Consider the following 27737-nt stretch of genomic DNA (forward strand, 5'->3'; position numbering starts at 1 on the left):
TAAAGAAACGGGTCGATTCGGGAAATGAATTAGACACTCACTAGATATGAAATAGTAAAGATATGTGACGTTCCACTGCAAAAGGTACCCTATGGCGGCTAGCGCCGCGATTCGGGAAATGAATTAGAGATTCAGTAGATATGAAATAGTGAAGATAATATATCTTTACTATATCGTATCTACTTAATATCTAATTCATTCCCCGAATCGCGCCGAAAGTGTCGTGTCTTATTAGCCCCTATCCTATTAGTTTACTATTATAATAGTCCTTGCCTCTGGTATCACGTTGTACCAGTAACGAGGCCGCACATAGGAACAGTGAGCACTGCAACATATATTGCGAACATCAATCACAATGTCGATTTGTGAAATGCAGCCGGCGCGGCGCTTCGCTTTGATGCACTCTGTAATTTCAGTAATTTGTGCACTACAAATCCGGGGATAAACGAACTAAATGGAAAGCATTGCTATTTGTTTGTAACAAGGGATTGGAAGCCTTATTCGGTAAATTAATATGGAACGGGTGTGTCAGTGATATAAAAACAACGTGTTGATGATTTTCGACGATTAAAGGCCTGTGCACACCGGCTGCGTGTGCGTGACGTGCACGTGCGCGTGCGGCGTTGTAGTAGTTATACAGATCCTTATGAGAGATGGCACACCGCTTGCGTGACGTGTGCGTGTGCGGCTCCAACATTTTAGCGCACGCAAGCCGCAAGCCGGTGTGGCTCGGCCTTAAGGCCAGTCAAGGGCGCACTAGTTTGCCCCAGTGCCTTCGATACATTAAAGTCGTAAATAACGGACCTTTCACCGTGACAAACATTTCTCATTCTTTTTACCAAAGTAGTAGAGCGTTCGCGAAGTAAATAAGCCAATTTACGAGTACCTTTTACTAAAGAAAAAGAAAGGTTTACGTAAAAGTTGGAGAGTAGACGCAGTTGAGTGTTGACCCATGAGCACAATTACCCCGATTAACTATATTTAATTCTTGTTTTTATTAAAAACATAAATAAAATATTCCTTTATCAGAATAGGTACTAAGAAAGTATGTGTCCATACTGTTCATAGGTTTAGAAATATTAAATACAAACTTGCTTATTAGCATTTGTATCAGCAACTTGCAATATTGTGTATAGGTCTAAACATCTTCTACCTACAACGTTTTGTACTGCAATCAAACAAAACATAAAGCCTGATTCTCAAAGAAACTTTTCATTGACTACGTACAGTGCAAAATGAGAAATATCCTCTCCGGTCTCCGCGAAGGTAGTTCGGTAAAAGAGGAAGTTTTTTCACTTTTTTGCGGCGCGCTGCGGTTGCTGCATAAAAGCCCGTAGTCCTTTAGAAGTGCTACTAATCTCTGGGTGCTACTATGTACTATTAAGAAACAACACTTTTAAAATTTAGTTTTAGAATTATTACCGTTTATTCCATTAACTAATCCTGTCATTCTTATGAGTAGGTAGTTCAAATAATGACGCTTTTAATTATTTTTGTAAATGGCACATGGTACGTAGAAGAGCTAGACTGGAAGTTCCGCTTTTCAAATAACATGATTCTTTGATATACATATTAGGTACCTAATCGGGCAAAAAAAAAGTGAATATAAAAATAAAGGATTTTTCACCACACCAGCTCGGAAAGACTTACTTTGCACTTCAAAAACTGATAGCAAAGTTGCATTTTATTCACATGTGAGGCAAAGTAATCAAATGCAAATTTGGAGTTGTTTTCTTATGTTTGCTGGTAGATTTGGCTTTTAAATGATGCTTTTTGGATGATAATTATTTAATAACATTCATTTGGATTTGATTTGGTTTGATTTTGTTCGATATTTTACATTTAATATTTGCTTCGAGTTGGTGTGGTGAAAAATTTTGTGTTTCACTCGGGGGCAAATTTTGTTTAACCCTCGTGCTTTAAAACCCTCGCAAAGCTCAAGATTCCATTATCGAACCACTCGCTACGCTCGTGGTTCAATTTTGGAATCTTTCGCTTGCTCGGGTATATTAGCACGAGCAGTTAAACAACAACTTTGCCCCCTTGTAAAACAAATAACTATTCTTTTTAGAGTGGCGCTTTTTTTTTCAGAATGGCGCTCTCGTGTCAGAGGCCAAGATCCTTTTTGGGTCACTGAGCCAGTGATGTATGTAAGTATATCGAAATGTTGAAGATAAATTTATCACTTCTTGTATTGATATAATCTCTTTCTATTAATAGGTACCTACCTACTTACTTTATCTCAATATTTTTTTTATTATAGGTAGGTACCTAATAATGCATAACTATGCACACTTACCTTAGAATACTACCGCTACAAAATATTTGACTTGAGTTGAGTTTGAACAAACTACCTACGCCATTTATATAGTTTCCTTAAATGTAATTAGCCAAACGCCAAAATTAACGAAATAAAAACAAACAAAACACATTGTGTTAAATATATCCAGTGAGAAAAATGGGGACGGGCGAATGCTAATCTAAATCAAATAAACAATAACAATAAACAGATGCGGGTAGAGATAATTAGTTATGCACTGTAAGTTTTCGTGTTACTACGTGACCGCTGACCGCTGAAGTTTCGTTCCGCGAAGCTCCAGCTTCTCTGCTGTTTGTTTGTAACTGGTTTGTTGCTTAGTTATTATAACACCAGAAATAATGGAAAATAGACTCCTCTCTAAAGAGAATCCTTTTTGTTTATTATGAGACTCCTCTAACATTTTAATTAATTTTACGCTGCGGCACGAAATGCTCTTGTACCTATACTACGCGCGCTAGGTGGAATATTTATAAGCTTTTCATGAACTACTTACTGTACACAGGTAAATATATACATAGGATAGCTGTGCTGTGTACATAAGTAGAAATAAATAGTTCAGTTTCTACTAGAGAATCATGTGAAACCGCGAATAATATATGTGGGTAATAGGTATATTATATAGGTGCCCATAAAACAACGATAAAACTCTTCTTCACGTTTAGGTGGGTACTAAAGCTACGTCTTAAAAGAGGACATTTCCTTCGTTGTAGCTAGCTGTATGTAACTATGTATCCCTGGATGATTATTTAGTTAAAGTATTGCAACTTTGATCAAAACGACGTTCTGCCGTATTCGAACTTCAAGATATTCACAAGAGACGACACGTACTAGATCCATTCTAGATACGTTATAGTTTAGATATCAACTAGTTCTCTTTTGCAGCGCAATTCGGGCAACCAATATCACTTTTACATTAGATAGAGTAAGATATCTATTACATGTGAATTGGATCTCTAAGTCATAGGTATCCTGTGGAAATCGTTCAAGAGTATCTCCAGAATCGCGCAAATGTCAAATTTGACAGGTTAGATCTTAAACATATCGTTATCGTATCTTGGTGATGTCTAAAATATATCTAATAGATGTCTTTTTCAAAATCCGAATCGGGCCCGTCGTCATTGCAACGATCGCGCCTGTTCCGGTAATTAATTTATGTACTACACTCTGAGAGAACGATTCGTTTTGCTTTGTTATTGGAATGGTAGTGGTACAGCGAAGTCAGTAAAAGAATGATTCGTGTTATACAAATTATTTTCAATGAAACAGGTTTTAGACAGAGATATGTTACTAGCATGCTTCGTCGGTGCTACGGTGGTGCTACGGTACAATAGCCTTCCTTTCGCAGAATACTTAATGCATCGCGCGCTAGGCGGCAAACAAGTGTTCTGCATCTTTTATACACAAACAGACAGCACCTAGAACATTCCATTCATTTTCATTGAAAGAGAGTACTGAACATTAACCCTGGCCCTGGTTCTAAGAGCTGGGGGCCGATTTTTAAAATTCGACCACTCGATTTCGTGTATTTCGTTAAATAATATCTCCACTACTAGGCATTTAAATTCTACTAATAGAATTGAAATCGAGTGGTCAATACCAATAGATTCAAAATTTCTATCGCTCGTATTTCAAAAATTAGCATTTCACCGTTTTCCACCGATTTTCGAGTGACGAAATCGAGCGATCGAAATTCAAAAACCGGCCCCCAGTTCAAAAATATTTTTAAAATATTCAGCGTGTTGAACCGAGATGTAGGTTTTAGTGCTACGAAACGAGCGTTGTTAATAGATATTTGAACATTTTCCCAGTGGCAGTACATTGTGGCATTTGTGCTCCTAACTAACAGAAATAGAACAACAACGACAAACAAAACCTTAAATCTGTGTAAAACAACCCGAACGTTATTAAAGTAATATGGATATATTTATATATGTACTATCAGTTTTGCGAAAACAAAAAAAAGCATTGCGATAGCTTTTAGTAACATCCATACTATAAATACATTTTTCATCTTAAGTTTAGAAGCGCTATTCTTTATTTTGCGCAGGGATTATTCATGACGAAAAACTGCCCTAAGTGAGTAGCATAAAAGCCGAGCAAGGTAAAGGATAAGATAACTTTAAAGATAAAATAATGGTCGGGTGAAAGTAGAGCAGGTGAGATACGTTGCAAATTGCATTCTAGTACAAGAAAATGGTGGGATGAGTGGGGAGAGCCCTTGGGGGTTGTCTATTGATCCCCGCCCGTCGCGCCGCGCTCTGACCGGTCGTGACCCCCGCCGCCCTTGCATCGTACGACCGTCCGAGACCGCGAATCTCTCATTTAAATTTGCCGCTGCCAATTCCAATTTGAGGTTGGATAAATGATGTCGTACCTAATAGCCGTAATTGCTGCTCCGCGTCAGAGCTCGGTGGCGAGACATGGAAATATTTCCGGCTGGACTTAGGACGAGTGTGTAAATTTGGATTACCTATTGAATTGAACTTCTACCTACGACCGTGGGAAAACTTTATAACATCTGTATGTAGGTATCTGGTAATAAAAAGCAAGGCAAATTATCTTGGGTCAAATAGATGGCAAGCGTGCGCGAGGAAAACCACCCACGAGATTGTCTGATGTTGTGAAGAGGGTGGTTGGCGGCAACATGCAGTGCGTGACCCATATGGCTTATGATTACACACTATGGAGACGGAGCACGCATGGTCGCGATCCTCAGCAATAAGAGACCGAGAAAGAAGAAGAATGTATCTGTTGAAAATATACATTACAGGCCCATCCACCAAGATTGTAGGTTGAGGATAATTGCTTATCTTCGTATCTCGTGGTAGTAGCAAAGGATTGACAATGGCGACGCGACCTTGACGACTTCATTTCGCATGCAGCACTCCATCTGCAACGTCATATAAAAATAAAATCAAAACCGTAACAAGTTGTTAACTCAGAATCAGGCTTAGAATAGTAAGGGTTGACGAAATAGAAAGTGCTGATCTCTCGAACAAATTTGACCAAGATTGGCTCACTTTATATTTCGTGATTTTGTCAACATTACCAATAAGCAGAGGCGTAACTAGGGGGGGGTTGGAGGGGGCACGTGCCCCGGGCGCCGTCCAAGGGGGGGGCGCCAAAATGGGCAAAATACCTCCCATAGAAAATGGACCAGTCAAAATGTAGGACACAGCCAAATTTTTTTTTCGTGACTTGCTCAGTATAATCCTAAAACCTCCCTGGCAACGGAAATGCAGTTATTTTATAGCCACCCTGTATACAGGATGGTCCAAACCTTGACGTCAAAAAAATTTTTTTGAATCGTCGTCGTGGGTTATCAGAATATACCCCATGTATGTTAGCCGATTTTTCGTAGTTTACGAGTTTAACTTTTAACTTTTGTTAAGAAATTCCGGGGTGAAGCTTTGCTTTGCTTTTATGTCTTCTAATAATTGTTCTTTAGGTCCCTGTAAGACACGACATTTGCTTTTGCTTTTAGTTGTTGTATATAGCTTGCTCGTGGTTTTCCTCTTCCTCTCCTAGCCTGGCCGAGGACCGCGAAAACTGGCGCATACTCCACCGACAAGAGCCATGCTCTTAAATTATGATGATGAATAATTTTTCGTGGTATTTGCACTGATAACATGAAATAGCGATGGGGAAGTGACCCCATAAAATAATAGTAGAAATAACAAAAGAGGACTATTTTTAATGAATTACTAATTTGGAAGCTTTCCACCTCAGTTTCTTTGACCGGCGACTCTGAAAAATTAGGACTATTAAGTATCCCTTTTTTGACCTTTTAAAAAAACTTAGGGTCTAGCAGTTTCTAAAATATTAAAAAGTCCTTGAAATCGCTTGTATTTTTTATTTATTTAGGTAAGGGCAACATCTAAGCTTGACATGCTTGAACGTAAAAGTTTGTCTTTTTTTCCCAACTCAGCCAAGGTGTTTTTAGGGTTCCGTACCCAAAGGGTAAACCGTCTGTCACCAGGGCCCAGTTTTATAAAGTTACAAGTTACAAGTTTACAGGCGTTTACTGGCAACACTTGCTCCGTTTTTTACAATTTGCGTTTTATAAAAGTACTGTGCTACAATTTTACAGGTTACAGGTACAAGTGCCTGTAGCTCAACCATAGACGAAAATATGGGAGTTTAATAGTTTTAAACTCATAATCGAACAAGCGTTTTATAAAAATATTGTAAATTACAAGTGTAGATTGGTAAACTTGTAACAAAAACTTACATACGTCTTGAGTCCTGTAACAGCACAACAGCAGCTACATGTAGTGTCTCTGATTCGCTCTTTCGCTCGTAATTCTTAATTTTAATTAAGATTATTCGTTTTCTGAGAGATTTTAAACTTTACTCTTTATTGTTAGGTACCAACACCAACGATTGTGCCAGGGCATGTATACTTTTCCATGCACTGACCTTATAAGTTTTTGTTAATGTATCTGAAATATATAGTAAATAGGAAATAAAGTGACAATATGTTTGATATTGATTTTATTGATGATTCGTTTTATTTTATCTACTAGGAAACGGAAAGGGTTGGTGCCGATATTTGTCGTTGATTTATTAGCATTCGTCTCTTTATTTAAGTATAGTGCATTCACATTATGGTAAAGTGTACTATTCATAATTTTCGATACACAGTGTACTTATCTTTGAGCCACTACCGAAACGATACATTTTAATGTAATGTGAAACAGTACTTATTTACTTATTAGGTAAATATTTCATTAAATCTAACTTAATCTGAATCTAAAAACGGCCCAATAAGTATATCCTTGGCATCGAAAACCGCTCTCAACCACTCGATTTTTCCTTCATTTCTGGCCATTTTTCCAGTAATTAATATTTTACAGCAAACAATAACACAGCATTTAATAGAGCACCGAGTATCTATGACATAATTTTTTTTAAATAGTGATGCCCTTCACACCTGTAGATTTCACATGTAATCGAGATTGACCGTGGTTCTTTACAACTGTAATTATCTATGTGTATTTATAAAACACCTGTAGCCGTGCATTACAGGTGCCTGTAGCCTGTACTCTTGTAACCTGTAACTTGTAACTTTATAAAACTGGGCCCAGGCTGTATCTCACGAACCGTGATAGCTAGATAGTTGAAATTTTCACAGGTGATGTATTTCTGTTGCCGCTATAACAACAAATACTAAAAACAGAATAAAATAAAGATTTAAATGGGGCTCCCATACAACAAACGTGATTTTTGACCAAAGTTAAGCAACGTCGGGAGTGGTCAGTACTTGGATGGGTGACCGTTTTTTTTTTTCCTTTTTTTTCATTTTTTTTTTCATTATGGTACGGAACCCTTCGTGCGCGAGTCCGACTCGCACTTGCCCAGGTTTTTTAGCAACTGCGCCGTTTTTCAAGGATTATGTTACAAAAAGAAACATTCAATAAAGTTCAATACTTAGTTTTTTTTTATAAATTAAATCTTCACCCCAGAATTTCTTAACAAAAGTTAAAAGTAATAAAAATCATTTTTTTTATGTAATAGTCAGCAAATGAGTAGACGAGCCACCTGATGGGAAGCGGTCATCGTCGCCCATGGACATAAGCAACATCACAGGAGCCACTTAAGCGCTGGCGACTCTTGAGAACCCTTAAATACCCGCTTCTTGAAGTATCCCATGTCGTAGCGCAAAGGAAATACCTCAGGAGGCAAGTCATTCCACATTCTGCACGTTCTGGGGAGAAACGAGCGAGATGCCCGCTTATTCTTGGTGTGCCATGTATCTAAGAAGTGAGGATGAACTTTGCTCCTTTGGTTGGAGGTGCGGTGATAGAAACGAGACGATGACACCAAATCAAAAAGTTCTTCCGAGCACTCCCCATTATACAAACGGTAGAACATGCAAAGAGAGCCAACGTCTCTCCGAAGGCTAAGAGGTTCTAAGCCGTCAGTAAGTTCGGGATCGCCGACAATACGAACTGCCCGCCGTTGGATGGAGTCAAGAGGAAGGAGCTGGTATTGTGGGGCGCCAGACCAGAGATGAGAACAGTAATCCATATGAGGTTGAACCTGCGCTTTATATAACAAAAGCCATCATAGTGCGATAACTACGCAACGTCAGCTAACATATTCTGATAGCCTACAGCGTGAGGAATTTAAAAAAATGTTTGGACGTCAAGGTTTGGACCACCCTGTATAAGACGTGCCGTGCTAACATCGCTCGTTCTGTGATACTAGAATGTCATGAAAAACCAGTGTCGGGTATTAAGAGCATTCTATCCAGAGTTTCGGTGTGGGATTGGGACAATTTAGTCCAATTCAATCCCACCAAGACTCAATTTTGCGCGTTTAGCGCTAAGAAAACCTCATTTTTCAAGGCACAAGCCTTCCCATGTCAGGGAGTATTGGGAGCCTCGGTGTTGACATCTTCATCAGTGACGTCCAATAATATCGTAGACACCTTGCTGGGTAGCCTGCGCTCGTATCCAAAAAAACTCGGCGTGCTCAATAAAGGGAGGCGATACTTTACTCTGGGGTAGGCAGATCCCATTTATTGAGTACTGCTGTCACCTTTGGGCAGGAGCATCTGGATGCCACCTTGGACCCTTCAAATCAGCCCAAAGGCGCGCTGTACCTATGAATAGTCTACTCACAAGCGATATTGAACCTTAAAGGTAGACTTCCGACCAAAGCGGCTCCGGCGACACTAACGCAGCGACACTGACGCGGCGACAGAGCAATAGTATTATGCAGTATGGAAATGTATGAACTTACTTCCGAGCGCAGCGTCACTATCGCAGCGACAGTGGCGCCGCGTCAGTATCGTTCTGCGATAGCGGCCGTGCTTCGTCTGCGCAAGCACTGTCGCGCAGTCGCTGCGATCGCACGTGGTTTTGAGCCTATGTCAGTATTTAAAATATCTAAAACATGAATATTAAACCGACAAGAGCTCCTGAATTTGTCATCGTTCTCGTTTAAATGCTTTGTTTTTCAAGATGCTACAAGTGCCTTCGTCTATTCTACTTTTGAAAATTGAGTTGGGTAGGCTTCGCTTCATACTGTAAAAGTAACGAAGGAAAAGATCGTGATCCTCCTCTTCTTCTACAAATATTTTCATAATTGATCGGTTTATCATAAGTATATCAAGTCTGCACCGTATGGAATAACAACTGCGACTGTCGCCGGATCGTGCCGCTCGGAAGCGAATCTGCGTCAGTTAACGCTGCGACACTGACGCAGTGGCTCTGACGCTGCGGCCGTTGCGTCAGAGCCGCTTTGCTCGGAAGTCCAGCTTTAAGTCTAAGGAGATCTCCAAAAAATAAGTGTATAAGTTTTAAAATGGTCGGCAACGCGCATGTAACGCCTCTAGAATGTAGACGTCCATAGGATGCGGTGGCCTCTTACCATCAGATGGGTCGTAAGCTTGTTAGCCACGGATGTACTAATAAAAACACTTATTTGTCTCAGTTAAAAGTTACTAACTTTAATAAGTAAAAAAGTAACCCTTTCGTTAGTTAATTTCGTTTGGGAGGGGGGGGGGGGGGGGGGGCGCAAATTTGGTGCCTGCCCCGGGCGCCATATCTTCTAGCTACGCCTCTGCCAATAAGATATTTCTTTTGGGATTGCTTTGGCCGCTACGAATTGCTACGACACCGTAGCCCTCTTAACATTATTTTTTCGCTTTGTAGCGAAAACTTCATAGTTCCAAACTACCTGTGCAGTGACTTTTCTTTTGTGCAGTAAGACATTGAAAATGAAAATGAAAAAAAAATTAAAAATGTTTATTGTGTTAAACAGTACAATTTAAATACAATTACACTTGAGTCCTCCTTGTAAGTATATGTATACCTGTATTAGGAGAACCCGCTCTGTATTATTGTTTGTAGGTACATAATTTTAATTCAGTTTGTTATGCTATATTTTTATTAATTACTAAATATATTTATTTTTTGGTTATTAGGTATCATCTATACGATAGTGTGTGTGTGTTTTTTTTTATTATTTATTTATTACTATTATTAATACAAGAAATAACCTTATGATCTAATTCAGTTCCCTGCAAAACTGTTTACACAGTTTGTCTGCAGGTGCGAGTCTCTGATATAATTACTTACATACGTAATCAATGTAAAATATTATAAAAACTAACATCATACACTTAACTAATATAATCAGATATACCTTACTTTACTTGGGTGACATTTGCAGGCACAGGCATGCAATTGTCACCCAAGCATTTTCAATAGGTGCTGCTTTACTGCTGTTTTAAATCTAGTTTTATTGGGCTCGAGCCTGATATTTTCTGGAAGACTGTTTAAGAAATATGGCAACCTTTTTTTTAGAGTTCGGTCTCCGTAATAATTGGTGACGCGGGGTATTTCATATTTTTGCACAGCCACTGATCTTGTATTATGTTTATGTTCTACTCGTGTCGAGATTTGCTCTTTATTGCTGTGGTTGTTAATTGCTAAGAGGTATTTGTGTTTTAAACTGACCGGGAGTATTTTACAAATTTTAAATAGTTTATTATAATTACCTTTACAACTGTTTCTAGTTTTTTTATTGACGAGTAACTTTAAGAATCTAATTTGTAGCGCTTCTACTTTATCTATATACGATTTAAAAGTGAGACCATAGCAATCAAGGGCATAGCTTAACACGGAATCAACTATTGCAAAATATAAGCACTTTAATACATTAATTGGTACTTTAAAGCTAAGGTGGTAAAATCTTCCTAATAAAATTCTAAGTTTGCTACAGATATAATTTATATGTTGTTGCCAAGAAAATGCGGAATCTACTTTAACACCTAAATATGTAACACAATCAACTTTTTCTATTGGTTTACAATGGCAATCGTGTAAGTTATTATGAAGACAAGTAAAGCTATGGGTATACATAGGGAGTGGCATTTCTGTTGGGCTTAGATATGGCGATTGTATAATTAGGAGCTTAGTTTTATCTGAATTCAATATAATGCCATTGTCATGTGACCACTTTACCACTGAGTCTATGTCTTGTTGAACGTGTTTGTGTGTATGTGTGGGGATGTGTGTGTTGTGTGTGTGTATGTTTGTGTGTATGTGTGTGTGTGCTTCAATTTATAAGTAATTCAGTTTCATTATAATTAAGGGATACTAACCATCTTTTTACAGTCATTTTACATTTAGATAGCGGTAAGTGATAAATTGATAGTTTACTGTTTATAGTGTTATACAAGTGAGCAGATTGTGCCGTGTTTTGTCTTTTGGCAAACAAAAATTTTACATATGGTGCGGGGATAGCATTATGCTTTCGCCGACGGAATTAAAGTTGTGGTTGGTATGTATATAAGTGTTTTATGTATTTTTAAGATAGAATTTAGGATATATAGTTTTCTAACAGTGAGTTTATTTACATTAACTATAGAAACTATCGTCTCGGATATAAAATTGAGCAGGTACGTAGGTACTTAAGTACCTACTTTAGTCTAAGTAGGTACCTACCAAAATGTATGTAAATTTGATTTACCGAGTCTCAAAAGAGAAATTTCCTGGGGGCCGAATTTTGAAATCGACCACTCGATTTCGTGTATTTCGTTAAATGATATCTCCACTACTAGGCGTTTAAACGCTACTAATAGAACTGAAATCGAGTGGTCAATATCACTAGATTCCAAATTACGATCGCTCGTATTTCAAAAATTAGCATTCAAGTGACGAAATCGAGCGATCGAATTTCAAAAATCGGCCCCCTGGTCGTTTATTGGGAGATTTTCTAGTAATTTCGATTCACAACGCGTTCAACATACATATACATATATCTACATCATACCATCATCATACATTTTTAACCAAGGGGTTACATTACAATGTGGCTTACAATACATTTTGTGGACTTTTGTGGATAGATTTTTGAAGTTATTAAGTGAAGTTAAGAACTTTAATTGCATCAATTAACATGGGAGACATTGGTTTTATAAAGATTTTAGGAAGTTAGCGTTAAGAGTACCTAAGAGTGAAGAGTCTATCTCTGTGTTTGTTCAGGTGATTCGCTGAACGGCGGCGGTGCGGAGTGAGGCGGGCGTGAGATACACGGCAGAGTCGGCAGAGTAATGTTCGTCGGAGTCGCGTTTTCACGAGCACATCCGTCAGACGTCTTCATGCCAATCTTTACGTTCACTATTTCTTTTAAAAATATTTTTTAACATATCTTCCAAGGCTTTTTAGAACATTGTGATTTATCGCTTTAACTTCAATAAAAAAAGTTGTTGCAGTTTATTTATTTATACTGGCAACATTTTAAAAACGTCAAATCAGTTCATTATTTGATTCTATCACGGGAGTTTGCTGATCGTTCATAAAAGAAACCAAAGAAAATTAAATTATATTACAAGGTGAAAGTAAACAATATTATTTCAGTTAATGAATAAATTGTTCTTACTCGCGTAAAACAAGTCGAAAGCCATGGAGAACGATATCAACAAACCATACAAAATATGTGATGTGAACCGAGACAAAAAGAAGGGTACGGTAGCATCGTCGTTAGAAGATTTACTCAGTAAAGTGCCCGAAAAGCTGGGACTGCCATCAGAGAACCTGACTGTGGTGCTGGAATCCGACGGGACTGAGGTGGACGACGAGGAGTATTTTTCGACATTAGAGAATGATACGTCGTTGATGATTCTCCACGGGAGCGAGAAGTGGACGCCGAATATGCCGAAGTGCCAGGTGTCGTTGGACCAGACGGACGACGTGGGGCTAGGGGAGAAGGAGCAGGTGGCAAACCTGGTGGGGCGGCTGCAGCACAACCTGTGCCACATCTCGCTGCTGGGCGGCCAGGACCTGGAGCTGCTGTCCGATATGGACCCGGACAGCCTCGCGGATATCGTCACGGACCGGGACAACAGAATCATACTGGAGCACATCAAGGAAGCCTCTGGAAGGTATGTAAGCATGGCATACAATATTTATCTTTTATATAGGGGCTCCAACACTTTAACCTCTTGTTGCCAACCATTGCCACAATTGGCAGCATAATTGCATCTACAATATTATGAAGTACCTAGTTAGCTGCCACTCTGGCTCTCAGTTAAAATTGCTTTGTTAAACTTTCAAGCAAGCAGGAGACATACCACAAAATAGATGAAATTTAATAAGATGGTATATTTCTTAAAGCAATAATGAGATCCAGACCCAAGTGGTGGAAGACGGGAGGCCTTTGCCCAGCAGTGGGACATAATATAGGTTATATAGAAAAAGATATATCAAAGAAATAATTATTATTGCAAGGCTAAAACCTCTGACATTCCATGCTCTAATATTTATACAGCTTTAATAACCCATGTGCAGTCTGTTGTGTTTTCTTTGTTCCATAAATATGTCATTCTTAATTTTGACATGATGTATATAGATGTATGTAATTTTGCGTGATATGTGTGAAATTCGTAATAAATTAAAACTTATTTTATGTAACAATTGTTGTAAAGCATAAAGTAATACAGAATATGAAAGAGAAGAGTTTATTTGAAAATAAATATATTTTAATACTGTGACAATTTAAAAATTAAAAATTTAATACAATTATTGCTTTTTGCAAGTTTATTTTTTATAGTACTGAAGGGAAATGAAAATGGGTAAACTTTATATTATGATTTTTTCTATCATAAACCTGTTATTTACACTTAAAGTGTTAAATCAAATATGGTAAAAATTAAGTTGCTAACATGTCTATTGTATCTATTTCAGGATCTTATTGGAGAAGCGCCAAGCACAGGACGCCATGGAGCTGTTGAAACTTTACCACCAGAGTGTTTCCAACGGCTCCGAGGATGTGTCACCGCCCAAGCAGGAGAGAGTGTAGGGCTTGCCCCACCCTTGTACAATACCTGTAACCCTTCAATCATTTGCATTTGGAATGGTAATGCTCAAAAGTTTACAAACTTAGTTTTGTTCCTCATTGCCATGTTTCAAACATTTTCATGAAGCATATACTATCAAAATTTAGTTAGAAATTAAGAAACTTATTGAATACACCAAATGAAAGAGGCCTTTTTTTGTATTAGAATTAAAATAGTTTTGATTCTGTATTAAGTTATTTCTAAAGCCCCGTCTCCATATCGCGCGGCAAACTATCGAACATCGGCTGGTTTGCCGCGCGATATGGAGACGAGGCTTAATAGCAAGTAGAATCATTTGTCTTTTAAACCATTGCCTCAGTAATGATTTGCAAATAACAGTTATGTAACTAAATCAAGAAACATTAATAGTTGATCAAAGTTAAGGTATGCAGGTAATACTTGGGTAGTTATAATATAATACGCTAATCTTATGAATATGAGCTGATACGGAATATGAGATGATATACATAATAACCACATTCTAAATATTGTATGTATCTAGTGTGTAACCCTTAAACAGTACTGCCATTGTAGATATCTTGAATTGAATTCCTATTTCATGAATGTATGCAAAGAACCTCTCACTATTATTTGCCGACTTGAGCTCTGTCATGCTTAACATTATCCACTGCATGTAAATAAATAAATTGGTTGTCCATGTCATTTATTGCATAAAAATCAGTTATGGTACAAATGTTTTCAAATGCTCATTTGGTGCATATGCTAGGCATGGCAAAGATAGCAAGAATGTTTCTATTTTTGGCTATCCATACACATTACTATGTTTTTCCACACCTTCAATATTTTAACAATACTTACTATCAAGATATTTTGGTAGCTGTATAGTAAAAGATCTGACAATAGATATGCTAGAACTTAAGCATGTATACCCTCTAGATAGTTAAGGTTTCTTTTTTGTAAACTTTTGAGAGACAAATTGCCACGAGGTTGACAAGTCAACATCAATTTAAAAGACTGATAGTTGTTAATTTTTTTTAATATTATATTTTACCCCTAGAATAAGAATTCTTTGTTTAACTCCAAATTGCTCAAAAGGTTTCGAATATTATACCTATAAGTTTCCATTTGTTATTCCACTGCCAAATGTCAAAAGCATGCTCATATTGTGGTAAGTTAGAATGTGTAGGGAATATTATGGTCTGAAAATAGGTGTGTGGTAGAAAAATGATTGGTTGGTTATCACTAACAAAATCCATTTACATAGTTTTCTTTGGTATTCCATACTTAACAATCCCAAATCATTCTATAAAATATATCATATAAATCATAGCCTATAGTTGAATGAGTCAATATACAGTCATGTTTGTGGAAACTAACAGCTGTTTAGAGGGCTTGTCATACATCTCAAGACATATTTGTATGTAGCTTATTGTAATGTCTAATGATTAACATAGTGCACCTATTAATAATACTATTGTCTAACACCTCTGACATTGGGCACTACCTCTGCTGCAGAAAATCAAGATAATTCTGAATACTAGGGTGATATTATTATTTGATTATTTAGTTAGGTATTTATATAATAATTATAAAATTCAGTGATGGCTTATAACATTACAAAAAATTACACTCCAACATTTACCAATGTCACCCAATTATTCAAAGTTACCAGTATTAACTGTATCTGTAGGAATTTTATCTAAATAATGATCACAGATAAAATATATATAACATATGTATGATTGGTAGATTTGAGCATTGTTGCAAAGAAAGAAGTAAATCCATATTTAAAAATTAAATTGTATTAGGGACGTACCGACTAGTCGCCGACTAGTCGGGAAAGCCGACTATCCGGCCACATTTGTAGTCGGCGATTAGTCGGCGACTAGTCGGCAAAAATGGCCAATTAGTCGGCACTTTATTAGTGAAAGAAAAACAGAAAAAAAGAAACTAACAGTTAATATTTACCATATGTGTTATGTCTATTTTACCGTCTATTCAGGGTGTGAAAACTTTTTCTGCTCATCAGGATCGCAAAATAAAAGAAAGACAGAAATTGAACGAGGATTCTTGTGATAGGTCTTTGAACCAATAGAAAACACCTTTTAGCCAAGCTAATATATGAATAGCGCAACCAAAAGAGCAAAACTATTGTTTTTCACCTGAACTTATACGAAACTAATGATCTGGCCGACTAGCCGACTAGTCGGCCGACTAATCGGCCATTCGAGCGCCGATTAGTCGGCTATTCGGCCAAATCAATAGTCGGTACATCACTAAATTGTATACTTAGTCCAAGAAATTCTACTGGTCAATAAGAACTAGTCATTTTAATGGAACTAGAATAACACCATGACTGCAACAGTTAATTTAAAATGTTTTGTACCAAATAATGCCAGGTAGGCTAGTGCGCCTACTCATTCTAAAAATACATGTCCCTAGATGTGTGTATATCAATGTCGGCGCTAAGAGGGGGAACTTAAATCTCTTACCTCAAACTATAATATTGTTGAACATTTAAATTTTATGTTCTAGTATGTTGATATCTTTTCAGAAAAACCTTGCTATTTATGAACCAAGCCTGTTCAAATGTACAATCCAGTAAATGTTTAATGGTTTAATGTGGCTATTCGGTTTTGATTGACCATTGTGATGGTGTTTATTGGCATGTGATGTTTTATTCCCTACCTAGTAAGCTATGCTATATGTACTTTGGAGTGCTGTGAATATTGTGTTTAATTTTAGGAATTGTTCGGAGTTTGATTCCTATAGTGGAATTGAGTACATGGTAGGTTACTTCTTTTTACTGCGCACTAATAATATAATAGTAATAAACCATTTAGCAAATTATGTCTTTTTTTTACTTCATTTGTTAGTGTTGAATCAAAATTTACATATCTAGATCTAGGCTATCCAAGGGTACAGTCAGCATCTAAATAGTGATGGCTAAAGGTTGCAATATCCTATTCCTTTTGCACATTTCTGCCTACATATACCCACTTGGCTGTCATAAAATCCCACTGAATAACAAAAAATATGTCAGTGATGAATTTATAAAAATAACCTCAGTCACAATAGTCAGGTTGATACAAGGCAGTTGTAGCATTGATAATAACATACTTAGTTGATCAAAGTTAGTTGTATTTATTAATTGAAAGTTGTTAGCAAATAGTTAATTGGTCTTTCTAAACGTGTAAGTAACTAACTAGGACTTATTTACAACTGCTAATAGGTTTCAGTAAATGATACAATAAAAACAAATAATTTTTAAAATATATTTATGACCATAAGAGACAGTGATTTACATTATCTGAAGTACAAAATAGTTTTGCAAGCATAAAATCTGTTTTACGATGGATCAGAAACATAGTTAACACGTACCACTTGAACTTAAATAAATAGTTGAAATGTGTAGACCAACAGCTTTGATTTTTTTTACAGCAAGTTACACATGAAATACTTTCTTAAAGAACAGTGCATGAGCTTTTTTCGCGGAAAGGGTTGACTTTTTGACTGGAGAAGCCGACGAGCAGGCAGTCCTCCTGCTCGTGCTCGTTGATATAGCGCACGATGTCGGCCACCGCCGACGACACGGGAATGCGCTTAATAGCTGCCTCTCTCCGCAGCTGCTCAGTCACGGCTCGCTGCTGTTGCAATGTCGATACCATCATATCCATAACGGCGGTGTCTGATAGGCCTATGTTGAAGGCAAATTAAACAATCCGCGACAGAAATTTGGGCGTAGCCTCGCTACTTGCGTTGTCACCTCACTGAAACAACAATACGAATTATAATTCTAATGTAACTAAGAGAACCCACTGATGTTTTGCTTTGACAATAAACACTTACGATAAAAAGAGTGTATTTTAATGTATATTATTACGAATTTAGTAATAATATTTGCAAATAATAAAATGGTGGCCGAGGATAATTTCACTTGTATGTGACGTATATTGACATCATAGACTTATAATATATAGAGACGGTGTCTCAGCGAGCTGTCACTGTTGCCACTTTTGTTTAGTGTACGATTAACAATTTAACACCACCTTGCTGTAGCCATGTCGATAAAGTCATATCGATAAACTATCGACATTTCTTACAATTTTAATTTTACTTCAAAGGTTTGACGATATCTAAAATAAACAAAAACGCTTTTATTCTTTATTGTGGTTATCAGTTCACAATTTTATCGTCACGTCCCAGCAGGGAACCACGGGAAAGTTCAGATATTTAATTAAAATACATAAATACCTACTAAGATATGTGTTCCGCAATAATTGAAATATTTTATTATATTCAAATATCTTTATTATTCATTAGCATTTTAATTATGTATATGTTTAACGAAGATATTGAAGCTTCAATTAATAGCTATTTCGTTCCGCTGTGTAGCGTTTATCGATATATAACATGATTAAAATCGAATTTTTACATCCCTAAAAGAGCACACATACACGTTTTTACGCACACATACACAGCCTGGATGCATCAAAAAAGGCAACACTTGATTTGAAGTTCACCTTGTCAACAGTATGGTTGTCCTTTTTTGACAAATGGCATTTTAAAAGAGCGAGGAGAGAGAAATTATACTAGTTGCTGCGTCGTCAAAGAGAACAGAAAACGTAGGTGCCTTGATTGACATTTAAAGTAGCTAACACACTATCGCACCGCACCAAGGTCATTTAGGGACGTACCCATAAGTAAGAGGGAGAAAGAGATATCGCTTTCTTCCTCTTACTTATGGGTGCTTCCCTCAATGACCTTGGTGCGGTGCGATAGTGTGTTAGCTACTTAAGGAAACTCAACCTACGCTGATTCACGTTCCAATGCCATTCGTAAAGAAATAGAATTAGTAAAATTAGGAAAGATTTATTAATATAATAGTACATTATTGCAGAGGCCGGGAAAGGGCAATTCATGGATGAGTTTCGATTTTGTCGGACGACGCGAAGCGGAGTCCGACAAAGAAGACGAATCCACGAATTGCTATTCCTGCCGAGGCATATATAGTGCTTTTCTCCAAACATGCGAGGAAATAAACTAAAATAATTATTATTTAACCATCAAGCATCACTCAAATCAAACCTTCACATCCAAAATGTCAAAAACAATTTCCCTCTTTAATTAATTTTTAAAAGTTAAAGTTACAAACTTATTCTGCCATTCAGTATTCGTTCATTCAATATAATTGTGCAATATAGTTGGTCAAACCAACTTTTCAGTCAGTAAGAACCAGGAAAACTATACCCATCCTTTTCTTTTGGGTGCTAGTACTAGTATAAGACAAAGATAGTATGATTCTCTTTGTCTATGTTTGAAATGAGAAAGTCCTTTGACAAACTATATAAGCTTTATGAACACGGATGAGATTTAAAAAAAATATAAAAATAATCTTTGATTTTATTAAGCAGTATTCGCACGATCATACACGTGAAATGATAGCTGATCGGGTTGTGTAGAAGCGGCTCGCGGCAGTAATAATTGGCCGTTTGCGTTTTTTATTATTCAAAAGTAAAAAAACACTACAGTAATAAGTTATTACTGTAGTGTTTTTTTACTTCCCGTCCGCTAGAACAGGACAGCTATAGTTTGATGTTTTTTAATTAGAGTTTGACATTAACGAAGAACTTCCCGTAGTATTTTTGCTACAGTAAGGTGAACATTTCCGAGCATATTGGAGAAAAAATATTTTTTACTAAAAAAATACACGTTTTAGTAAAACTATGCAAGTTATTGCATAATTAATGTACCTAAAGTTAATTTTACAATATACTGTACAGCCGGCGGCTAGGCGGCTATGGCTATGGTGGCGGAACATGAGCTGGGTGGAACGGAACGGAAAACGGAAGCGTTCAGAGTTGCCAGAAAGAGAACAGGTGAAACATAGATATATAATATACAGAGATTACGTCCAAGCGAGCTCGAGCTGTCACTGGGACCACTTTTGTTTTTTAGTGTACGATTAACAATGTGGAAACACCTTGTTGTAGCCATGTCGATAAAGTCATATCGATAAACTATCGACATTACTTGCAAATTTAATTTTACTTCAAAGGTTAAACGATACCTAAAGCCCCCTCCAGACTATGCGCGTGAATCGCGGGCGAAGCCGCGAACGCAAGTGTGGCGTCGATTTCGCAGATTGTTCACGCCTTCGCGCCTTGTTCTCCGTTTTTTGTCGGTATTTCGGCCCGCGTCAAAGGAGACGGCGCGAAGCGCGAACTTGCAAGACTCCACATTACACAATATTTTGGCTCCTCTGTGGCAAGATAAATATGAATTATATTATATTAAGCAGCTATATTTTACGGTTTTACAATAAAACAAAATGGAAAAACAGCTAAATCACGTATGATGCCATAGATAACTAACAGTTAAACTCGATCAGCTGATGCTGTTCCGCCATATTGCCGCGAACCAAACTGCGAAATCGCCATGAAGTGTGCGAGTGTGGAGTCATACATACGTCAACTTCGCGATATGTTCGCTCCGCGATTCACGCACATAGTCTGAAGGGGGCTTTACAGCATAATACGATTCATATTTCTTCCTAATTCGCGCAATGAGTTTTGAGTCATTGATGTCATCGAACTTGACAACAAAATGGCGAGAACCCTCGCGCGTCTTATCTCACTCACACAAGCATAGTACGCGTTCACCTACACGAGCTTAGACTGTGCGCGTAGGAACGCGTTTGTTTCATACATTTGATTGCCAGTGTCCGGGGTGTGATTTTAGAGCCGTAACACACTACCGCACCGCACCAAGGTCATTGTGGGATGCACCCATAAGTAAGAGGGAGAAAGAGATATCGCTTTCTCCCTTTTACTTATGGGTGCGTCCCACAATGACCTTGGTGCGGTGCGATAGTGTGTTAGCTACTTTATAGTCACGCCTAGGGTTGCCAACCGTACTATATTATATAGTATTGTACTATATTTTGGCTCTCTGTACTATATACTTTTGGAAAAATATATAGTACGCTAAAATACTATATTTCCGATTAAACGTTTATTCCTCCACTCGACCCTGGTTTTTGTAGTTTCCCGCCAATCCGGATAAAATGCGTCCAAGAGGAGGAAACGAGGGGAGGCCTTTACTCAGCAGTGGGACACTTAACCAGGCTAACAAAAAAAAACGTATATTACACTCATGTTTAGTATTTTATCTCAAAGTACTATTTTTTTTTAAATGTACTATATTTTTGATGCTTTATTCTGTAAAATACTATATTCCACCAAAAAAAAGTTGGCAACCCTAGTCACGCCGCAGCAGGGAACCAAGGGAAAGTTCAGATATTTAATTAAAATACATAAATTCCTACTAAAATAGGTGTTCCGCAATAATTGAATTATTTTATTTTATTATAATATATTCATTATCCATTAGTATTTCAATTGTTTGTGTTTAACGAAGATATTGAAGCTTCAATTAATAGCTATTTCGTTCCACTGTGTAGCGTTTATCGATATATAACATGATTAAAATCGACTTTTCACATCCCTAAAAGAGCACACATATACGTTTTTACGCACACATACACAACCTGGTTCTACCTAAAAAAGGAACACCTGGATTTGAAGTCCATCTTGTCAATAGTATGGTTGTCCTTTTTTGACAAACGGCATTTTTAAAAGAGCAAGGAGAGAGAAAATGATACTAGTTGCTGCGCCGTCAAAGAGAACAGACAGAGTTGGGGCATACCCATTAAAGCCGGATTCACATTTGTCTGTCGTGTTGTGTTGTGATGCATCAGAACGGTATCGGTTTCATAAGCCTCCTCCACACTCGTGCGCGAATCGCGGCGCGAAGCCGCGAACGTGAGTGTGGCGTCGATTTTCGCAGACAGCGAAATCGACTCCACACTCGCGTTCGCGGCTTCGCCCGCGATTCACGCGCATAGTCTGGAGGGGGCTATACATTTAATATGGTTGCGTTCACATTTCTCTGATGCCGTGTGTTGTGACCGCTTGTGTTGTGTCGCATCACAAGCGATCCCGGTTCGCGTCAGGACGGGTGAGGTGCAGCGACACGACACAGCGCATCAGACCAGTGTGCACGCGCCAGTGTTGTGTTGTGACGCGTCAGAGCCGCATCAAGTATGGACGAGGAGTGTGAACTATCCGAGAGCCAAGACGGAACTGTTAAAAATGCATCATAATGCGTCATAACACGTCATATAGATGTGAACAGTATGCCATCACGACAGAGAGCATCACAACTTGATCACAACACAACACGGCAGACAAATGTGAATCTAGCTTTACGCTCCTTGGGTATGATGACAATCAAATGACAATTTTGAAGTATGCAAGAAGCTACACTGCAGTCTAATTTAGTTATTTTCAAAACAAAAACCAAATATTCATTAAAAACAATGTGACCTCAATATGACTATGAAAACCGTTATTGAAATTAGGTCCCTACTTAAACTTCACTTAAAAAATTAACCATGAACTAGTAAGTTTTCTTGTTACTTTATTTACAAAGCATCCATATGGGCATTCCTCTTAATGGAAATTAATATGTACTCTTACGCACGTGCGGAAATATAGGCATAGGGATCGATCCTCTCTATGTACCTATGCTTATTCAGTAATTTCTATAGTAACCTCCCTACAGTCCCTACTACAGAAATTACCGAAACTACCTACTTGAGGTCGCGCTTAATATTATGGAGTTGCGCCAGGGGATAAGATGGCGTTAGATTAACTATTGTGAAGGAGTAGGTTATGTGATTACCTACTGATAAATACCTACATAAAATTTTTCTTTTTTCTTCTCAGGCATTATAAATCTTTTAAAACTTAACGAAAACCTGCTAAATCAAAAGATGCTGATCGAAAACGATCATACTTGTGATACCGTTTTATTCTAGTACATATACTTAAAACTCTTAACATTTTAATTTCAAGGTAAAATTGGTTGTAATTTATATTATTATCTAACAGCATCAACCAACATTTAAAAATGAATACATCTAGTACAGAAATCATTAGCAAAAGCTATTCTAGTCTTTCCGGCCAAAACAAGTATGAATTTAACAGAATAGATTATTATAGTATAACTAAAAATAATAGCAGCGGCGAAGCCGAAGTATTTAACGATAAAGATATGAATTCTAAAAACGCATCTAGCCCCACTATCGGAAAACTAAGTGCACAAGTCATGAATCTACCATACAATGATTACAAAGTTATTACAGACGAAGCATTTGAAAGCCGTAATAAGTTTTCCTTAAAAGAATACGATATCTTAAAACGAATAAAAGAAGCATATGACGCTTGTTCTTGCAAGATTTGCAGATGTCTTATGGGGCCAACTATAATACCTCGTGCCGAATATTGTGATTGCGAACCTTGCAAATGTAAAGACTGCACACTGAATAACCTAAGGTTCAATACTATTAACTTACAGCTACGTTCTAGAAATGAGTTTATCAACGTAAAAGAAACAAGTTGCGATTGCAGGCCTTGTAACTGTATGGAGTGTACTCAGAATTGTAGTTTTAGAAGTAAACCTATTAATTATGACAAACCTATTGGAATCAATAAACATTTGGGTCGTCCTATAACCACAAATGAAGCTTATTCAATAGGGAAATGCGGGTGCAGTAAATGCGAATGCATCATATGTGAATCCCAAGGAAATGCTTTGACTTGTTATTCATCGTTACGGTATGGAAATAAACCATCTCGAAAGTTAACATGTCCTGAATTCAGTAAATATTCAACGTGGAAAAATCAACATACCTCAGATTTAATTGATTATGCTAATCGTGATATGTTTCATTTTGAACAATGTGTACGAAACTCTGAACCTCAAAACGATTTAAACAAAATTAATCCAGATAACAATCATGGAGGTTCAAACAAACCCTCTGTAGAGAAACACCCTTTAACATATGAACGCAATGAATACGCACATGATAAATTCAGACGTGGCAATATATTTTACGTGAACAATGTGAGAACATACAATCCAACTAAGAAAATATTACGGCCGAAACAACCTATAATAAAAGAAAATATAGTTGGCTTACCTCTTCCCAAGGATAATAACCAAAATTCAAAGAACAAAAGTCAAGGGAAATCTACTCAGTTTGATAAGTATACTGTATTAACTGCAGGTTTCAATACAAATGCACTTGAACTAAAAACTTCTCTTTGCAATGTCTCAGTTGAATTATATCCTCATTTAAATATACTTGGAGATTTTTTACCAATGAATAATGTACAGAAGACAAGTTCATATTCAATTTCGTCGGGATTCAGCTCTACACGGACAACCACATCATCGTCGGTATTAAAATATCAAAACAAAGGATGCAGCAAGCGCACTATTTCCTTACCTGATACAAATATTTTTAACAATCATACGGAAATTGGCTCAAATTTCAACACTACTGAAGATCGAAAATATGTTATATCTGATCAGCATAACATTTATAATTGCTCTAATATTGAATCTGAGTTTAATAAAATCAGTGGTATTGGTGTTAAGTTAGTACGTAAGCTACATAAATATCCAAATGATATCGGAAACAGAGTTGCTGGTAATGTGTTATTTGATAATTTAAACCATTTTTTCACAAAAAGACGATGTAACGTTGAGCAAACGAATACAGACAATTATAATAGTATACATAAAACAGTTCTGAATGCTAAGAAATTTACTATTAATTTGACTAAGATTTTAAATAAGTACGAAAAAGCTAATTTGGAATTCAAAAGCGTTTCTAAAAAACTGAAAACGTCTCTGTATATGGTTTTAAATAATTTGAGTAGTAGTAAATGTGACTGTATTATAAAACAAGCAGCGGTTATTGAAGAAAATAACGGGGCAACAAACGCGAGCACAGAAAACGATCCAGGCTCCGACTACTCAGAGCGTTTTGAAATTGTTAACCAAAAGTTTAAAAAATTTAAAGAAGAGAATGAATTAGTTGAAGTAGAAACTACAAAAAACGTTAACATTGATACACTTAAGAACCATAAAAAACATTCAGAACAAGATGGACAAGTGTTAAAAATAATAACAAGAGTAACAAATGAATCACAAGATAATATAGAAAAAGTATGTGATGAAAGAAGAAATATTGTAATTAAGAGCGCTCTTGTAGATAAATCACAAATGCACGGCATTACGGAACCGGAACCGGAACCTGTGACTAGTGAGGTAAACTTTTGTAAATCGTCTTTCATTTCAGTCAATAGATGAAAAGAAAATTGGTACCTATGTGGTAAAAAGGTATAGGTACCTACGACACCTATATATGAGGAGATTGTAGCTAGGTGGATAATTTTATTCAAAGTTGGACACAATTTTTTTTTAAATTAGAAAAGATCTCAAAAGATTGTTATGCTATTTATTTCTAGGAACAAAGGTGAACATCTGTAACTGTAATCTTTTCAAGCAAATTAATGATTTATGATTCAGAACCACGAGCTCTTTGGATCCTTTGGAGGGTTTTGTTTATTTTCCTATTAGGATTTTTTGACGTTGACTGTAGGTACCTACCACCTACCTACTAAAGCTTCTCGCAACTGTACGAATTTATGATCATAAATAAAAAAATACCACCTAACCTAGGTAACTCCAAAATATTGATACTCATATTAATATAATATTCTTCTACTTTTAGGTAGAATTACTAAGAGCGAAGAAAATACGTAATATTTTGAAACAAAATATGATGCTGGATCTTTATACAGAATAAAATATGTCATCGCCGATGATTTTTTTTACCCGACTGCGCGACACAAAGGAGGGTAATGTGTTTATTTAATGATTTAACTTGTTCAGATTTCCGTTAACACTTCGTTAGGCCCACTTGCTCCATCCCAATATCCCGGGGTTTAGCGGTTAAACCGTTAACCCAATGTCAAATTGTACTGGTAACCATGGTAACTCCAGGTTTAACCGTTTAACCCAAGGTTAGTGGAATGGTGCAAGTGGGCCTTACAGAACTATATTTAAATAAAACATTATTTTACTACTACTTTCACATGTTTTATATAAAAATCAGAACATCAGTATTTTTTATCATCAACATTACCATAAATAGTAAGTAGTTCTTTTTCCAGTTTTAGTTTAATTGCACTTGGTTTTTTTTTATCAAGGAAACAACTGTTTGGAAACACGCCAAACAAAAGTATTATTTGTCAACGTTTATAAATCCAGTGGCCAGTTGGAAACCGACCTCTTATGATATGATGCACGTATAGGCAATTAGGCACAGAATAAATATGGTCAAGCAAATCTTGACAGTAGATAATTTTTAAGAAAAAAAAACCGACTTCTATAGGGTCCGGTACTGGGTACGAGTCCGGGTCCCAGTCCAAGTCAAAATCGAAATTCGAAATCACCAAACGTGTACAAGTATATATGCGTCTTTGAAGAGTTCTGTTCTGGACATCATCAAATGCGACAGTTTTTAATGTAAGTGCTTGATTTTATGATGAAAATATTAAAAATACAAAAAAATCAAATCTTAAAGGCATACTATACGTATGCCTTTAATATTTGAGGAATTCCCTCGATTCCTTATGGATCCCATCATAAGCACTCGAGCTTGACAAAAATGGTGCTTAAAAACTTAACTTGCTTAACAAACATAACGAAAAGGAAAAATCGCCAAACGTAAACTATGCGTCGTTGAAGAGTTCTGTTCTGATCATCATCAGCAGTTCCACTTCATCAAATGCTACAGTTTTGAATGAAAATGCTTGATTTTCTGATGTAAATACAAAAATCTCTATAGGTATGCCTTTAAGATTTGAGGAGTTCCCTCGATTCCTCATGGATCCCATCATCAGAACTCGAGCTTGACAAAAATGTGGCTTAAAAACTTAAGTTGCTTAACAAACATAACGAAGAGGACAAATCGCCAACCGTCAACTATGGGTCGTTGAACAGTTCCGTTCTGACCATCATCAGCAGTTCCACTTCATCAAATGTCACTTTTATGGGTGTATATGCTTGATTTGTTGATAAAAACTCAAAAATCACTATATATATGCCTTTAAGATTTGAGGAGTTCCCTCGATTCCTCGTGGATCCCATCATCAGAACTAGGTTTTGACAAAAACGGGACCAATCTGTATGCATATACATACAATCAAAAAAAGAATTATTCAAATCGGTCCAGTAATGACGGAGATATGGAGTAACAAACAAAAAAAAACAACATACAAGCGAATTGATAACCTCCTTCTTTGAGATTTGGAAGTCGGTTAAAAAGGCGCGAAATTCAATTTCTGTGGGACGATAACCCATAGCGCCTACATTTTTTATATTTGCCGCCTTTTTCTACTGACAAGATTTGCTTGACCAACTTTAATAGTAGTACCGTACAGAAAGGACACTCCCTACAGAACCGAAGGGGAGACACTCCTGACTTCTGCTAAAATCGGCTCCGTTCGGCTCAGCACTGCTCCGAGCATTTGGATTGGCACCACTTGACGTCCTTTTGCGTGCACGACCATATATAAGGATAATTATAATCACTTGAATTTTGACAACCCTAAATAGCCGAAACGGACAGTGCCATACATTAGAAAGGGATAGTATGATTCGACCCTGAATCGCTGTCAAACTTCG

At 37.0% G+C, this 27737-nt stretch overlaps 4 protein-coding genes across 5 annotated transcripts in view; 3 read left to right on the forward strand and 1 right to left on the reverse strand.

Moving 5' to 3' along the window:
- Positions 1–12350, forward strand: part of LOC134668337 (uncharacterized) — a 30585-nt gene extending 18235 nt beyond the window's left edge. The window contains exon 2 of the mRNA XM_063525817.1: positions 12319–12350. Within this exon, the coding sequence (XP_063381887.1) occupies positions 12319–12350 (32 nt within the window). The remainder of the gene's footprint in view (positions 1–12318) is intronic.
- Positions 12351–12602: 252 nt separating this feature from the next.
- On the forward strand, positions 12603–16979 carry LOC134667932 (DNA fragmentation factor subunit alpha). The gene is made up of 3 exons (XM_063525350.1): positions 12603–13217; positions 14020–14381; positions 14458–16979. Exons 1-2 carry the CDS (start codon positions 12739–12741, stop codon positions 14132–14134), a joined length of 594 nt encoding a protein of 197 aa, XP_063381420.1. The 5' UTR covers positions 12603–12738; the 3' UTR covers positions 14135–14381; positions 14458–16979.
- Positions 16980–17395: 416 nt separating this feature from the next.
- LOC134668239 (guanine nucleotide-binding protein subunit gamma-1) lies at positions 17396–18091 on the reverse strand. Of its 2 annotated transcripts, none has more exons than XM_063525734.1 (2): positions 17982–18091; positions 17396–17902 (listed from the first exon to the last, which is right to left on the reverse strand). In XM_063525734.1, exon 2 carries the CDS (start codon positions 17807–17809, stop codon positions 17597–17599), a length of 213 nt encoding a protein of 70 aa, XP_063381804.1. In that variant the 5' UTR covers positions 17810–17902; positions 17982–18091; the 3' UTR covers positions 17396–17596. The 2 variants fall into 2 exon arrangements, with proteins under 2 accessions (XP_063381804.1, XP_063381803.1); XM_063525733.1 differs by having other exon boundaries at positions 17396–17898; positions 17976–18085.
- Positions 18092–23105: 5014 nt separating this feature from the next.
- Positions 23106–25854, forward strand: LOC134668338 (uncharacterized). The gene is made up of 2 exons (XM_063525818.1): positions 23106–25313; positions 25780–25854. Exons 1-2 carry the CDS (start codon positions 23106–23108, stop codon positions 25852–25854), a joined length of 2283 nt encoding a protein of 760 aa, XP_063381888.1.
- Positions 25855–27737: the final 1883 nt, after the last annotated feature.

This window comes from Cydia fagiglandana, chromosome 10 (assembly GCF_963556715.1).
Source record: "Cydia fagiglandana chromosome 10, ilCydFagi1.1, whole genome shotgun sequence".
In the NCBI taxonomy this organism is placed as follows: domain Eukaryota; kingdom Metazoa; phylum Arthropoda; class Insecta; order Lepidoptera; family Tortricidae; genus Cydia; species Cydia fagiglandana.